Here is a 16145-nt window from a genome sequence, read left to right as displayed (position 1 = left end):
TGAGTGAGCGATTTGACTAGAAAGTTCCACGAGCCACCAGACCTCAGATGGAGGTAGTAGTTTTCTCACGGTTGATCACACATGACCAGGACTCTGCTCTTTAATCGATCCCCTCCCTTTGGTTACTCGGCCATCCGGCTCGCGGAGTTTGGCGGTCATCGCCGAGGCCGCCTGCTGTACCGTTGCAGATGGAGAAGGCTCACTGTTCCGAATCACCACCATCTTCCGTCAACGCTGTCACCCACACTACTGCCCACAGACATGGACAACCAGGTGGTGGGACAAGAACAAGTGTCTCTTCAACCAAAGGTCCTCACACGCAACTCCGCTTGTCATCAGTGCCGGTAGGTACTTGATCTTATACTCCCGGTCGATGCTGATCCATGACAGAAAACGTAAACTGGTCAGTGCGATTCAAGTCATCAGGACCCTCATTCACCCTTGTGCAGCATGCAGCTGCTTTCACCTTTAAAAGTATAACTGATCCCAGTAGAAATGTGATGCAATTCGTCCCGTATGCTCCAACTGTCAAAAACCACGTGTCCGAGGAGTTCCCGCCTCGATCACGGAAAAAGTATCATGTACTTGGGATGAACCGAAAGAGCCCAGCGCCCGTACAAGACGGAGAAGGGAACAACGACGGTTTTCAGCGCAAGATTCCGGTGAAGAAGAATCAGGTCAGGATCTTTCCGCTGCTGCAAAGCGAACTCGTATCGAAGAACTAGAGCAAAGAATCGGTATGTCCAACATTCCATATATAATCATGAGCTGATGAGTCAAAGTCGATTTTGAGAAAACAGTAAAGTCTCAAATCAATCCTCTACCTCGACCTACAGAAAATGCTCCATCAATCCCTCAAGAACCGGCATCGAAAGTACCTGATACTCCAAGTACAGCCTTTAGACCGTGGGAGAAGTCATACGATATTCTCAAAGACTATCCAGCTTTCACCGCTCGTTATTCCCAGACCGTCATGTCTTTACCTCAGTCTGCCGCTCGGATGGAAGATTTTGGTGGTCCAGGATTACATGCTGGCGCCCATGCTAGTTCGTCCACTGCTACCGAGCCACGAGGATCGAAGGAGATGGATCCATTCTCGTTGCCTATACCGGATGCGATCCCTAATCCGCTGATTGATCAAATGCATCTGAACAATCTGAGCGGTTTCATGTCTGAGATGACCTGGCCAGAGTGAGTCCCCATCAACCTCAACAAGATCATCGCTAAACGTCGAAGTTGGCCTAAATCATTGCCCACTCTTGAAGTTGTGGAAGTGAGTCGTCTCGAGGAACCGAAGCTCACTGACTGATCATCAGCATGTAGTCAATGTTTTCTTCGAAAGAGTACCCACATTACCAAAGATGATACACAAAGCGACATTCTTGCCAACTCTACAGCTACCTCCTTCACACTCGAATTTTCCCGTGAGTTTTTATCGTATGATGAACATCCACGAATGCTCAGTCCTCAGAGCCTTGGTCTTCTTCACGCCATCCTAGCTGTCACAGCATTCCACATCCCGATGACCGAACTGGCTTCCCGTGCGTACTTCCCAGTAGGGACGCCCGCCGGACAGACGATCCATCCGGTCTTCGACATGCGCCCGGACAGTGTATCTCGGTATATGAACACTGGCGCCATGCATTATAACGACGGTGCACCTGGAGAGGATGGCAATCCTATGTCGCGTTTTCAGCTGTGGCATAGGAGGAAGACGTTTGAGATGTTCACTCATCATTTTGACCATGCCGAGAAGTTCTTACAAGGCATGCAAGGTCATCTCATCGCCAGTGCCGTAGATGCCTTCAATGCTTGGTGAGACTTGACATCTACGATGAGAGAAGGTCAGTGCTGATCTCAGGTGGGTGGATCTGTGGCTAATTGCGGCAAGCAATGTACGGATGGCTATTCCCATGAGACTACACGAATCTCCTGGTGAGTTGAACGTCCAATCAAAGATGTTGAAACTAAAAGTCATCAGTTATTCCCCACGATTCATTGAAGCGGTTTGAACATGTAGTGATGGCACCTGCCAAGTCTGCATTAGAGCAGGCAGAGCGGGATAGGACTTGGTGGTGAGTGTAATTTCGTCGCAAGAGGGTTCTCTGACAAGTAGGCAGATCTACCTTTTCGAGATGAACGTGGTAGCTTCGACAAGTTGGCCTCTGGTAGGTCACTCCTGATACCCTCTCAGCTGAAGGATTGATATATGTTTAGGCTATACACGAAGTCGACATTACAGTAGAGTTGCCCGTCGCGCAAGATACTTTCGATAGAGGCATTGGGGAGTTGACGGGTACACAATCTTTACAGTATGTTTGAATTTTGTCTGTCAGCATGAGCTGACCATCAGATCACCTGATCTCTTTTCAAATCGTAAGTATGCTTCACATCACGGTCACGTAAAGCTGATCACCCAGATCCTCCGGGTCATTTAGATGTACGTGGACGTCACTCCTGCAGACACACTTGGCTGATCCTTTCAGAGTTTTTGTCTATTGATCAAAGCAGTCAAGTTGTTTTCCGATGTCAATGCCTTTTTCCGTTCATATTGCCGTGGATCTCATTCTGTATTGTGAGCCCTTCATTCTATTTCGATACCCCAATAGTTGTTAATATCACATAGGAAATTTGTGACCGACTCTCGTGTCCGACTTTTATTATCTCAACTTAACGCGTTCCGTCTCAGTCTTCCGGTCCAAATGAGACGTCCGACAGTCAGAGAACCATTTGACGGGGAGCTCATAGCTTGTATCTTTTATCTTCACGGGTATGTTGTACTTTGATAACATCCCATTTGTCTAACGTCCAGGGCCGTGATTACATTGGGAGAACCACTGGTGGCGAAGGAGACTTGGACTCATGAACTGGGTCGATTATCTTTGGCAGCTATTCGAGCGATACTATCCATGGTGTATGACCGTGAGTTGGTTCTCTAATGGTGATGATAATTCCTGCTGACTTCAGTCAACGCTACCAGTTACGATAGTGAGTTATCACGTGGTACTGGATTACATGTATTGAAGAGAGAGCTGATTAGATAGTAACTCTTCTACCGATGTGTTGTTCCTATATTTGGTGTATGTGCTGTAGATGTCTGGGAAGATTCATGGATGCGGCGGTCAGATCAGGAGATATGGTATCCGCTTCGGTGTTCCGTTCTGAGATTGATGTTTTCCGGTGAGTTTCTTGTTGCTGGTTTCTCCCTCTCATCCTTGATCACTCTTATCTTGTTTCATCCTACAGTCCACTTCCAAACTCTCTCGCCAAGTCTGAATGTCCCCAATAGTCCTTTCAGGCTCCTCAACCATATCACAAAGCCTCTCTCCCTTCACCTCTTAGGATCTCTTGACTATACAATCAAATCTCTTGGTATGTTCAGTATACTGACCTCAAGTCTCACGTTGGCTCGATATGGTGAACGGTACCCCGTCGGTCTACGACATAAAGCTTTAGTCGATCTTTCCATCACCGAAAGTGATAAACTTGGAGTTGTCCCACTTGATTTCATGTCATGTGACGTTGGTTATTTATTCGATTTCGATTTTCAACCGGGCTCTACCCATGGCGGCGATTCGTGTTCAAAATCCACTCCAAAATCTACTACTTCAAGTGATCGACCTTCCAGTTCTACATATTCGAAAGCTTGGAATATGGACGGTACTTCTGCTTCTGGATCTGGATCTGTACCAATCTCCGGAATGAGCACTTCAACAGATCCGACCTCTGGATCTGGTTATTCCTCTGGACTCGAAATGGGATCTGGTGGTGGAATGGGGGGTACGAAGACTTCGACCATACCGAACCTTAATAATCAAAAAGATTCTATACCTTCTTACTTATCGACAGGTACCTCAGCATGGACTTTTGATCCGACTGCAGGTGGAGAAGGAAATGAAGCCATAGGATGGGATATCAGTAGTTTTTCTTTTGATCCAGAATCATTGGGTCAATTTTTCTCATCAGAGTTGATGTTTGACGGATCGGATTTTGGTCTTCCACGTATTTGATTTCATCTATTTGTTTCTGTATTTGTTTCTGTTTCTGTTTCTGTTTCTGTAGATGAATATCATACCATTGTCATTGTTCAGACTTTGTCCCAACCAAAATGCTGTTCAAGTTGCAATGCCATTTCAAAGGAGAAGAAAGTGAATGACGAGGATGGGAAATTAATCCACAATGTTTGGTGGACAAAAGTCAGGAACGGAATCTAATTTCCTACTTTCACAAAGTCAAAACCATCCCTCTCCCTGCAACATACAACAGCAATTGAATAAGTTAACATCTTCCTATATCGACGAGAACATTACTCGTCTCTTGACTCGTAATCGTACATACTTTATATCTAGTTTCATCCTTCAGAAGAAAACTTTAGACTTGACGTCATATATCATCCTGGAAAGTCACCTCGTCGTCAAGTTGCATCCACTTAGATTTCTTGATACAAAAATCACTCAACCCCGCATTTCCCCCCCTTCTTCGATTCACAGTTCACACCCTTCGGTCATCCCTCTCACTTCACTTTCGACTCACCGTGATTCTCATACCTTTCCATTTCTCAAACTATCACGCGTACGTACACTCCATCATTATCAAGTTGGAGAAGATACAAGGTGGGAAACGCGTCTTGACTACCTATCCGCGTACATCGACCATATCGTATCTTAGCACGCGCCTTGTCGTCTTGACTTTTTCCAGACGACGATCAAACATCACACATCAGACATCACACACTACGAGTAAGGCAAAGAGAGAAACATTTGGCTTGAAGAGTGGAGTTGAAAGTTTGGAAAGTGGGATTTGAATCGGACGATTACACTTTTTTGATGATTGGGTGACCAGGATACAAAGGTCTCTCCCACTCTCTCTCTCTCTACTCATTATCACCAAGAACAAACAACTCTTGTATATCACCTTCTACCAAATACAAAGTCAACCTAAGCTCATAATCTTCCTCTTTCAAATATTCAATCACGACCAAGATGTTATAAACATATCAACAACTCTTATCTCTATCTCTCTTTCCCCCAAGAAACCCAACTCGATTATTCTACAGTACTAGTAATCGATCAATTAATCCAAGAGTAAATTTCGTCTAATCAAGCTCAGATAAACAAGGAGAATAATACCAAAAAAAAATGCTCGCTCAACCTTATCTAAATACCCAACCAGGTCCATCGAATTATTCACGAGGACCACCAACACCTACTTCTCCAGCACCTCATGGATTAGTACAAGCTATACATGATTTCGAACCTGCCATGGTCCCAACTCCTCTACCCGACGATGGTCATACGTATTTACATTTTACCGCTGGTGAAATTATACGTGTTCATAGGAAAGCTCATACGGGTTGGTGGGATGGGGAGATCGTCTCGGATCGAGAGGATGTTAGGGGACCTAGGAGAGGATGGTTTCCGAATAATTATGCGAGGAAAATTGTTGATGTGAGTTTGGTTTGACTGATTCTATTTTGTCTGGATGATCATAACATCAACCCTCTTTAGAGTTTGTCTGTTATCGCGTCACTGGATTGTTTTTTCTGGTTGGGGGGGGGCAATCATTAGCTATCCTTCATACTACCTTTAACCTGGGGATTCCGTTGGCCGTCTTGTATGATCCGATTTGTGAGGTGTGTTGATCATGTGCATTGGAGGTTTCATGGCGAGTGTTATAAATCTGGGATTGAAGATTGACCAAGTAGACATCCGATTCACCAGAGAATAAGAAAACTCAACAAAACTCTCATGTCAGATCACAATCTGTACAATCCGTTCAATCTCATACTTCCCACATTCGTCAAACATCCACCACCTCGCATCGATCTCAAACCTCAATGAACTCTTCCACCATACATGTCTCACCCGCCAAACGACCACTGTCTTCGGAATTTCAACTCATGTTAGAACCCAACTACCGGGCTGTCGCGTTGTTAGAAGAAAGTATCAACAGTCAAAAACGCGCCCATCTCCAACCTTCCACGGGATACATCATTTCTGAAGTCCGTCTCACACTCCTCCAGCTCGACTCGTTGAATCGTGATTCCCCTTCTCTTCGTACTTATCCAGTCCTGGGCAATGCTCGAAAACATGTCTTGGTGGAATTGTCCAAACTCGTTTCCACCGCTCGGACAGCCAGCGAGAGAATCCAAGGCGAAGGCACACCGGAGGATACGAATGATTTTGAAGCCATATTACGTGCTGCTAGAGCGGTATTAGTTAACTTACAAAAATTTCTCGTTTTAGCAGCTGAAATTGGACTCAAACCTGCGCCGAGGGAAAAGTTGAAGCAGGAGGAAATGTTAGCTTCTCCACCATCAATCTCCGACACTATAACACAGAACAAGATCGATGCAGAAGGCCAATTGAGTGGACAGGATCGAATGAGAGAAGCATTTCAAAGACGTGCGAAAAGTATTGGAGATTTACGACAAACGAAGAAGATGGAACCGGAACAACCACCTTTACCTACTGCTTCTCTAAAGTCGACAAATTCTTCCGGGTCAGGTTCTGGTCCAGGATCAGCCTCGGGATCTTTCCCAGGTAGACCTCGTTCACCCTCTGCAGCAACGCCCATTTCCGCTACGTTCTCCGTAGCTTCAGGTCGGACTTCCCAAATGTCATCAAGATCTTTGAGCAGGACTCAAGGAAGTATCGATAGTGGAAGTATTGCTTCGTCAGATGGGATGGGTCCCTCCGAAGATATAACCCCCGTTCCTACACCTCCCATATCGACAATGATGGTAGTCCCACAGAGACGTGACTTCGCTTCGGTGGCAGATGTTCTCGATGCCATCGGAGTAGCCGAAGAAGCACTTTTATCAATAATCGCTGCTTTTATCGGTCATATACACAGTCATCATCTCGGTTCTCATCCTTCCTCCCATGCCAATTTGATCGAGATGACACGTGAAACGGTAGACAGTGTGCGTCAACTCTTAACCATCGTCGAAGCAGTCGGACGTAACACGGCAATCAGACTCAACCGTCCAAGGGAAATTGAATCACTCAGAATCAGTAAAGACAACTTGTACGACATTGCCAGTCGATTGGTAGAAGGAGCTGAAGCTGTGGCTAATGCCCCATTTGAAGAAGCCGGCGAGGAATTGTATGACGCGGAGAAAGCCAGATTACTCCAATGTGCTACTGGCACTCTGAGAGCGGGTACGGAATGCGTGAGGTTGGTAAGAGGTTGTCTGCCAGAAGACGAAACTACAGCTATTCCTTCAAATACACCCAAGCTTGATTTCAGGCAGAATTCTCCTAGACCCTTACAGGCTGCTGCGGTGGTGGCTCGTCCGAAACCTGTCGGTGCACGGGGAGTTCATACACTCTCTGGTCTTCATCGAAAAGCAAACAGCTTGTCTCAACTACGAGCTCGATTTCAAGTGAAGGGAGTCATGGAGGAAAAAAGCTTTGAAGATGTTTATGATGAACCCGAAGAAGAAGACGAAGAATTTGTTCAAGATAGCGAAGATCTTACCGTTCGTCCTATGGAACGTATCATATCTGGTAGAGCTGAAGCTATCACTTCTGTCTCACTTCATCCTGAAGATTTGTCCGGTAAACGGCCAGATATGATGAAGAGTTTTTCAGATACTGGTCCACCTCCATCTAGAAGTCGTTCATCGTCATTATCTTCCCCTATGCCTCCTCGATTGCAAAGAAGATCTCCATCAAGATCGGTCGACCTTGATAAGTTCACAAACGATTATGATATACCCATTCGCAAGTTGTCACCAGTGTCAAGAGGGTCCATCGGTACGATGCAATCGATGACTTCGGCCGACACCACTCTGAGCGTTTCCACAGGTGCTGCTCCTCAGACACCGCACGACGAGTCATTTGATCTACCCGATGATGCGGACGACAAAACTGAAGAAAATATAGATACAAGTCTAGGATCTATGACAGTAGATGATAGAACACCTGTCCGTCGACCTTCCGTGGGAAGAAGTATGACGGCTTCTTTCGCTATACCTACAATAAACAACGATCAACAACCCGACATCCGATTTTGGGTGGTTTCACACGATTACGATCCTAGAGAAATTGCGTTCAATTCAGATGGTGCTATCATCGGTGCTTCATTACAAGTTTTAGTTGAAAAAATGACTCCTCATGATGGACCTGCCGATCCAACATTTTTCACTACTTTTTTCTATACATTTCGTATTTTCACATCTCCACAAACTCTCCTCGATGCTCTTTTGACACGATACGAAGTACCTCCACCACCCGGAATGTATTTAGGGGATCGTGAAAGAGCTATATGGTTGGAGAAAAAAGTCGTCCCTGTTCGATTCAGGATATTCAATCTTTTGAAATTATGGTTAGAAACACATTGGAGATCTGAAGATGTTTCAATATTAGAACCGTTAAAGAATTTCGCAAATGAAAGAGTCACCAGAACATTACCAGCTATGGCACCAAGATTATTAGATTCTATAAATAGAAGAATGACAAATCCTTCAAGTTCAAAATTGAAAAGACAATCATCAATGGATTTAATCAGAATGAAAAATTCACCAATAACTTCAGCACCAAATTCAGCATTACCACCAACACCTATAATTTCTAAATCATTACATTCTTTATTACAAAAAGCTTCCACTCAAGGGACCAGTTTGAATAAAGTACCAATAACGGAATTTGATACTTTGGAATTAGCAAGACAATTGACGATTATGGAAAGTAGATTATTCTGTTTTGTCGCACCTGAAGATTTGCTACAGACTGCAGGTGGGAAAGGTAGGAAAAGTAAAAGTGTTAAAGAATTAAAAGATTTAAGTACTATGAGTAACCAAATCACGGGTTGGGTGGCGGATAATATTTTGGATGAAATGGATGCTAAGAAAAGAGCTAGTCTATTGAAATTTTATATTAAATTAGCTGATGTGAGTTTTCCCTTTTCCCTTCCTTCAACCTCTATTTCTATCTTCAATTCTTCTTTGCCTTTCCATATCTATACTTTTCCTTGAATCTATAAACTCAATTCATACTCCACCCTACGAAAAACCGTGTATCCCTTTGTCCCTTATGTTTTGTCACCTTTCACAGAAATGAGACAATCTTCACTCGTGTTGATCCAAGTGGATATTTCATAGCTACCGTGAAGGTTCCTCTGGGAAAGGGTTTCTTGGATATTGTGAAGAAAGAGTGGAAGGAGAACGAGCATAACTGATACTTGTTAGAAATGTCTCACATTACAAAATTTCTCAACCATGTTTGCCGTTTTGGCAGGATTGAACAGTAGTACTATCCTTCGTCTTAAGAAAACTTGGGATGTAAGTTTTATTGAAACATCTCCTTCCCATTCCTACTCCCCTCTATCAAGTTGATCCGATGAATGTACAACCCGTTTGTACCCATCACGACCTGACGCAAGTTGTAAAACCCATCTAAACAACATTTTGGATGAATAAAGGACACAAGTCACAACCTTTCAAACGAATAACGAATACAGAGTAGACGTGCTGATTAGTCAGGCTCTTCCAGCTAAATATCGATTGATGATGGAACGTCTTAGAGGAGTGATAGAACATACTAAAAACCATCAAGCCTACAGAGCCAGGTTGAGGGATGCGGTGGGACCTTGTTTACCGTTTTTGGGATTGATCTTGACCGAGTGAGTCTTGATGGGTTTCAACTGATTGATATGTTGTTCCTCATCATTCAATGGTGATATCTTCACTAGACACTTCTTTTCGGGTGTGCAATGTGGTACCTCAGATCCCTACTCTACCTTTCTGACACTCCTCACGAATCACTTCGGTTGACGTTCCTTCGTGATGGTCACATATGGCCGAAGACTTGTTATTCCTCACTGAAATCCATTAAAGGTGTATCCAGTATCCATTATCCATATTCTATTTTCCATTACCCAGTGTTCGGTATTGGTATTCCGTACTCAGTGTTCAGCACCAAACCTTCTGTTGCTTCCGAAGAAAGCAGGGCTCAAGCTCACACCCCAGCATAACATTCACTTCTGAAGGTAATCCCGATACCCGGCCGAGCGTGTTGGAACCTGATTTGACCCTGATCAACCATGATAAATATGCGAAATTGGGTAAGATCGCTATCGATTTCAAGCGGTATCAAGAGGTGAGTCATCATCCCCATTCTCCTTTTCTTCCCCTCTTACAAAATCAATCCTTTCTTGTCATCACTCGCCGCCATATCAACTCAATATGTACTATCATTGTAGTAGGATGGAATCCATACAAGTAATAAGACAAATGATCTCTAACAAATAGCCATTCAACTTTCACGAATTACCAGCTGTTCAAACATTCCTCCGACGGGTTTTGGCAGAAAGAGGTAGTTCTTCACTCGACGCATTGTATCGTAAAAGCTGTGAGTTTTCTTCTTCTCAGCCAAGACCACGCTGATGAGTAATCAGTAATGTTGGAACCTCGTACAGGGACGGAAAGACTTTCTTCCGCAGTGGAGAAACCTGGTTGGTTGAGGATTTGAAATATTTGAAATTTGGTCAGTTGTGCTAGTTGATGATGAATGTCACCCGTGGGCTCTGTGCTGTTGTGCCTTTCTTGTGACTCCCGACAATCTTTCCCCACCTCACTGTGATCTGTGATATGTGAGCAGTCAGTCACTAGTACTAGTGTTATTGTTGAAGCACCGTATGTGTTCCCGCTAGAAGTCACAAATGATGAGGGAAGAGAAGAAAAAGGAAGAAACGCGTCAGATTGATCCACGCTAGACGCTAGAAAAAAGAGAAAATCAGCCCTTTGAGGTTGTTTCATAATCACCCGTCTTTCCCCCTCCTTCTTTGATTCCCACGTAACCCACTCACTCCCTCCACGCTTCATCTTTGCTGTAACACTATGACTGCCCTCAGATCAATCACTATGTTCGATCCCACTTCTTGGCTGGTGATCACAGAAATAGGGGTACAAGTACAGCATCGAGAAGAGAAAAACAGTGTCACCGCAGTCTCACTTTCACTCCCCAAAAAGAAAACCCGACAAAACCGCGTTTCTTCCATATACGTCATAGATCCAATCTCGCGTTTCAGATTTTCCAAAGGGGGGGAAATAAATAACCTTTCCTTTCCCTTAAACTCGGACTTTTACCCTTGCACTTTTGCACCCTAAATTTCCTCCGAGGAACAACATCATCTCAACAGTGCGAGTACTTGACATTTACTCTTTGTTATCTGTTCTTTCTTACTGTCACACACATATAGGACCAAAGTTCTTTCCTTAGACAAAGCATTTTCACTCCGATTCAAACCCCGCTTTTCGACCTTCTCCACCAAACGACGTTGGGCAAACGATCGTCCTCCACACGTATTCTACTTTCTCGAGTAACATCCTCTATCATTTAGACATACTAGATAAGATAGCAATACAAAAATGCCAGAAGAAAGAGTGAAAAGAACGGATTATTTTCAATCTCAACCTATACCAACTCCACCGAACCAAAGTTATCAAGGTCATTTCAGGTATGTTTTCATCTTTCTTCAGAGGGAAAAGAGGGAAAGAGGGGAAAGGACTGATGGAAAGAGCTGAATCGGTCGATGTTGTAGATGATGATTATGAACCTCATCAGATAGGTAGGAGCGATTCTAGGACTCCACTCACTCCTCCGCATGATACTAGTGAGTTTTCTCTTCATTCTTAAGACAATGAGAAGTGCCAGGTTACGGCATTCCTCCCTTGTCAATACTGGATCGTGGATCGTGGATCGTGGATCGTCGACTGATTCGTTTTGTCTCATTGACTAACATTGATCTTGTCTCTTGTTCATATTTCCTCAGCCTCCCCGTTTGATCTAAACCCGGTCGGAGTGCTGGTTCTCTGGATTTTGGTTGCATGCTCTCTCCCCATCTTCCAGAATCAGAATTCTACCTGGCAGCATTGCCGTTTCGTCATACCCCCCGACCTCCCCCACACCGTCTCACACCGTCATCTTCACACATACGTAACCATACGTCGTATTCTCCATTCGTACAAACCTCGTCAGTCACTGATGGCTCCAGATCACCTTCTCCCTATCGCTCCCCAAGGTCCTACACAACAATATCTCTCACCTCCTCAACCACTCCCAACCACCGGTCTTAACGCTGCAGGCAATAGGGTACATTATCCACCTTCGCCCTACATGGCCAAACATCAAGAATACTCTACCATCCCTCTCAACGATCAAACCCCCATCTCTGGACGATCCTCACCCATGCCCACTCCCGTATCTGGACAATCGACACCTAATGGGACAGGTAACAAAAAGAAACATTGGTCATTTTTACCTATGCATTCCACACCGTCGTCTCTTGAGGCCGGGGAAAACATTAATGAGAAACAAAAGAAACGTCCTAAGAGCAGTAGAAACAACAGTTGGGATCTTTTGGGTGATAGAGCTGAATGGGATGAATTCAATCCTGCTCAAGCGAGTGTGGAGAATTTGCGTTATGCAGAAGGTGATGTGGGGACCAATAAGGTATGTCGAGTTCTTTGGAAACAGAGTTGTTACTGATGAAACAGTTGAGTAGACTGTATTATTGGGCCCTCAACAGAGGTATCGTGGTTCGTTGGGCGTTGTACATCCTTCCGATCTTGGCTTTGCTTTGGCTACCTGGAATCCTTGGTGTGACTGCGGAGAAGAACGCGACTATTTGGCATATCAAATTGGTACGTTAACTTCCCTCCCACGCCCATCTCTTTAAGCATGGCAAGGAGAGAGTAAGAGAAACAGAAAGAAGTCTTTCTCTTGTCTCCCGAGCCAGATCAGTTGCAGGCGGATCACTACTGACTTTACCAGATATGGTGGTCCATCTGGGCCACTGTCGTTTGGGTCGGTTTCTGGGTCTCCACCGCGGTGTTCCTCATGCTCCCTTCGATCTGGCGTAACACGGTCGGTTCAATCATTCCCACAGCTCGTGCATATACCGATGTCGTCCGTAACCTCGGCTTGTAAGTCTCTACATATCTCCTCAGACATTTGCTGACATGTCAGCTATGCAAAGCTCATAGCGTGGACATTAGCCAACTGGATTTCTTTCACCCCCCTGCTCATCAACCATTATATTGGAGACCAATCCGCTACCTCGCGTAACGACCTGACCACATTTGCCAATGTCCTTTTCGGAATCTTCCTCTGCACCATTGTATTAGCTGTGGAGAAGCTCATCATTCAACTCATCGCCCTCCAATTTCATCGTGACTCGTACGAAGATCGACTCAAGGAACAAAAGATGAACGTCAGATGTCTTACCACCCTGTATATCAACTCGCACGATGTGAGTTTATGGTTTTACTATATTTTTCGAGCTGACTGGCAGATCCCGGGACGGATGGATACCCTGACAGATGGCGCATCAGGCAGCACCGGCAGGACTCGCGCTACGAAAATTCCTCAGATCGCTATTCGCAAAGCTCTCAGAGGTCTCAAGTCGGCCGCTCAGAACACCACCACAGCCCTAGGGAACGTTGCCAGTGAAATGGCAGGACAGAGTGTGTTGCAGACCAATTCACCTGCCAACAAGGTTACCGCAGCTTTATCTTCAGCGAACAAGAGCAGAGCTGTGAGTGTTTGTCTCTCAGATATGAGGACATTTTTACTAATGTCAAGCTCGCTCGTAGGATCTTTTATTCTTATCGTCAAGGAGGCGCCGACCACCTGGACATTTCCGACATTGCCAGATAGTGTGTCTCTCATGTTCTCTCAACGTTGACTGATCAAATAGCTTTCCTGATCTGGAAACTGCCCAGGCTGCATTTTCCATCTTCGACAAAGATGGGAATGGCGACGCTACCAGGGATGAAATCGACGCTTCGGTTCTTGGCATGCATCGGGAACGCTTGAGTCTTGAAGCAAGTATGAGAGATCTTGACGGTGCTGTTCGACGGTAAGTCTGCTTTCATACGCAGAATCTGACTAGTGACTGACGCAGTCAGCCTAGACGACATCTTCATGGTCGTAGTAGTTGCCATTTCCATCCTCATTTTAGCTGCAACTATCGTGAGTCCCCATCTACAAATTCACACTTGGGCAAATGACTGAATCATAGACGACGAAACTCACCACCCTCGTAACTTCCGCCGGTACCTTCATCCTTGGTCTCTCTTGGCTTATCGGATCTACAATGCAAGAAATCCTAGGTGCTTGTATCTTCCTCTTTGTGAAACATCCATACGACGTAGGTGATAGGGTGGACATTGATGGGTCGGCATATACGGTGGTCAAGATGAACTTGATGTCAACTTCTTTCAAACGGGTTGATGGGAAGTATGTATGGATAGGACACAACATCCTTACTACGAAAGTCATTGAAAATGGTGAGGTTCTTCCGATGGGTGAATGGGTCAAGCTGATGAACAGTACGACGATCTGGGGCGACTTCGGAAAGCTTTATGTGAGTGAAACCCCGATCTGCCCTTCCCACCAAACCACATACTTCTTTCACTTGAAACTCGTTTTCTTTACACATCTGAAAGCTACCAACGTCTTTGTTCACTCGAGTCGGCATCGATTTCCAGCGGAACGTCCAACTCGATACTATCTCAGTTTCTTGGTCATTCTCGATTTACCTCCAAACTTGGCCCAAACGACCGCTCCGAGACTGCTTAATACTCTTATTCCAGTCATGATTGCAAAAGAGACCTTTGAATTCTACAAGATTCTCGTGCTCGACAGTCATGGGGACCGTCTCACTGATGAACAGATTTGAAGTTGACTTTGAGACTTCTTTCGAAACTCTTCAAGAACTTCGTGGTCGTATGCTCCGATTCGTAAAGGACAACTCGCGTGATTTCCAACATGTCTTCGACGTGACTGTCGATGATATACCCGCTCAAGGCAAGATGGTATTGAAAGCGGATATCAGGTATAAGAGTAATTGGCAACAAGGGGCTTTGAAAGTTCAGAGGAGGAATAAATGGGTGTGTGCGTTGAAGATGACGTGAGTGTTGCTTGTCTCCCCCCAGTCGGACTTTGTTGTATCTCCACCAACCTTTCCTCACACACAAAGAAGAACTCTGTCGGCTCCCCGATTTGGTTTGATCTGTCTACTTTGATTCCGTTGGTTTCTTTGCCCTGTGTTGTGAGGGTCCTCCCAAATGTATGGATGAGCAGGTCGAATTTGGTGATTTGTATGCACCAGCGGTAGCGAGACCATTCGGATTCCAGAGACAACAGTTGACGGTGCAGATTGAAAGACTTGAAGATTTGGGGACCTGGTGGTGCTGGTGATCCTTCACCTCCTCCCCCTGACCCGGTCAAATACACATGTGAGTATATGTCGTGTCCACCTCCCTAGATCACACTCGTATACCCTCACACGCACCAATGACATGTCTACTTTCTCTTCCTCTTCCACCCTCTCCCATCATTCTCTTCTTCATCTTCTTCCCTCCTTCCCATCGGTCGTGTTTCAAGCAGTGTCAATCTTCTACCACCTTTCCCATGACTCTTATCAAATTTATGACACTCCACTCGAATCCAAGTCGCTTCAACAAGACCAACGTTGATCATCAGTGGTACCATACGAACCTACTCAACCTTCCGTTCAACCTGAAAGTCCACCACCAACATTCCAAACTGCCACCGCGGCACATCACGCCACATCCCTAACCGGTCGACGAGAAGTCATCAATGATCCTTCTCAGGATATATGGGACGAAGAGGACGAACTTGGTAGTGCTTCACGTCCAGGAACACCGGGTCCTAATACCCCTGTTACGGATTCAGGTATGAGACAGAGATTACCTCCTGTTCAAGTCACGGATGGATCGATAGAAATGACTTCTGCTCCTGTTGCCAGGAGGTAAAGATGGGAATGGATAGAATCGCTGGTCGATCTATGGACTTTTTCGAGGTGGTGTTATAGAGTTTGAAACAAAGAATACAAAAAAGTACATTTTCCAATGCAATTGTTAAATCTGTTTTATCTCGATTCGTGAAGTCACCTCAATGACATCGCCACGACCAGCGAGACGATCAGATGATCTAACTCGTCTCTCACTGCGTTAACATACCCATGATCCCACATTTGGATGGTGCAATCATTCGGACGATTACGCTTACTTCATTCTACTTTGAAAAATGGACAAGTTCGAAACGAACATCAGACAATCAGACAATCAGATCTATTGATCATTGATCATTGAACGACAAATCGACGACGCA

The 16145-nt window shown here is 45.0% G+C and overlaps 3 protein-coding genes across 3 annotated transcripts; all 3 read left to right on the top strand.

The window, feature by feature from the left end:
* The first annotated feature begins 231 nt into the window (after positions 1–231).
* On the top strand, positions 232–4082 carry TREMEDRAFT_72779 (uncharacterized protein). Its single transcript, XM_007002080.1, has 19 exons — positions 232–344; positions 391–403; positions 494–737; positions 801–1191; positions 1237–1273; positions 1317–1424; positions 1472–1815; positions 1862–1935; positions 2021–2075; positions 2117–2168; positions 2218–2312; positions 2354–2376; positions 2421–2440; positions 2487–2575; positions 2627–2770; positions 2813–2922; positions 2968–2988; positions 3045–3180; positions 3398–4082. Exons 1-19 carry the CDS (start codon positions 262–264, stop codon positions 4008–4010), a joined length of 2652 nt encoding a protein of 883 aa, XP_007002142.1. The 5' UTR covers positions 232–261; the 3' UTR covers positions 4011–4082.
* Positions 4083–5138: 1056 nt separating this feature from the next.
* Positions 5139–10390, top strand: TREMEDRAFT_25574 (uncharacterized protein; the record flags this gene model as incomplete). Its single annotated transcript, XM_007000583.1, has 7 exons — positions 5139–5441; positions 5729–6501; positions 6547–8896; positions 9194–9286; positions 9488–9627; positions 9974–10103; positions 10256–10390. The coding sequence occupies 7 exons, from the start codon at positions 5139–5141 to the stop codon at positions 10388–10390; spliced, it is 3924 nt and encodes a 1307-aa protein (XP_007000645.1).
* A 766-nt stretch (positions 10391–11156) lies between these two features.
* Positions 11157–15905, top strand: TREMEDRAFT_41782 (uncharacterized protein). Its single transcript, XM_007000888.1, has 15 exons — positions 11157–11463; positions 11525–11619; positions 12001–12458; positions 12503–12649; positions 12780–12931; positions 12975–13257; positions 13300–13542; positions 13590–13663; positions 13705–13866; positions 13916–13979; positions 14029–14296; positions 14340–14373; positions 14683–14919; positions 15168–15247; positions 15495–15905. The coding sequence occupies exons 1-15, from the start codon at positions 11375–11377 to the stop codon at positions 15785–15787; spliced, it is 2679 nt and encodes an 892-aa protein (XP_007000950.1). The 5' UTR covers positions 11157–11374; the 3' UTR covers positions 15788–15905.
* The last annotated feature ends 240 nt before the right edge of the window (positions 15906–16145 follow it).

The sequence above is a fragment of the Tremella mesenterica genome (assembly GCF_000271645.1).
Source record: "Tremella mesenterica DSM 1558 unplaced genomic scaffold TREMEscaffold_1, whole genome shotgun sequence".
Lineage (NCBI taxonomy): Eukaryota > Fungi > Basidiomycota > Tremellomycetes > Tremellales > Tremellaceae > Tremella > Tremella mesenterica.
Note: the sequence above shows the minus strand (reverse complement) of the source record. Positions and strands in the feature narration are given on the sequence as shown.

Coding starts and splice junctions, on each gene's coding strand:
- TREMEDRAFT_41782 (XM_007000888.1), top strand. CDS start 11,375: ATGCCAGAAGAAAGAGTGAAAAGAACGGATTATTTTCAATCTCAACCT. Junction 14,297..14,339: donor TACGAAAGTCATTGAAAATG/GTGAGGTTCTTC, acceptor GCTGATGAACAG/TACGACGATCTGGGGCGACT. Junction 14,374..14,682: donor GCGACTTCGGAAAGCTTTAT/GTGAGTGAAACC, acceptor ACTGATGAACAG/ATTTGAAGTTGACTTTGAGA.
- TREMEDRAFT_72779 (XM_007002080.1), top strand. CDS start 262: ATGGACAACCAGGTGGTGGGACAAGAACAAGTGTCTCTTCAACCAAAG. Junction 2,076..2,116: donor GAGCGGGATAGGACTTGGTG/GTGAGTGTAATT, acceptor TCTGACAAGTAG/GCAGATCTACCTTTTCGAGA. Junction 2,169..2,217: donor CTTCGACAAGTTGGCCTCTG/GTAGGTCACTCC, acceptor ATATATGTTTAG/GCTATACACGAAGTCGACAT.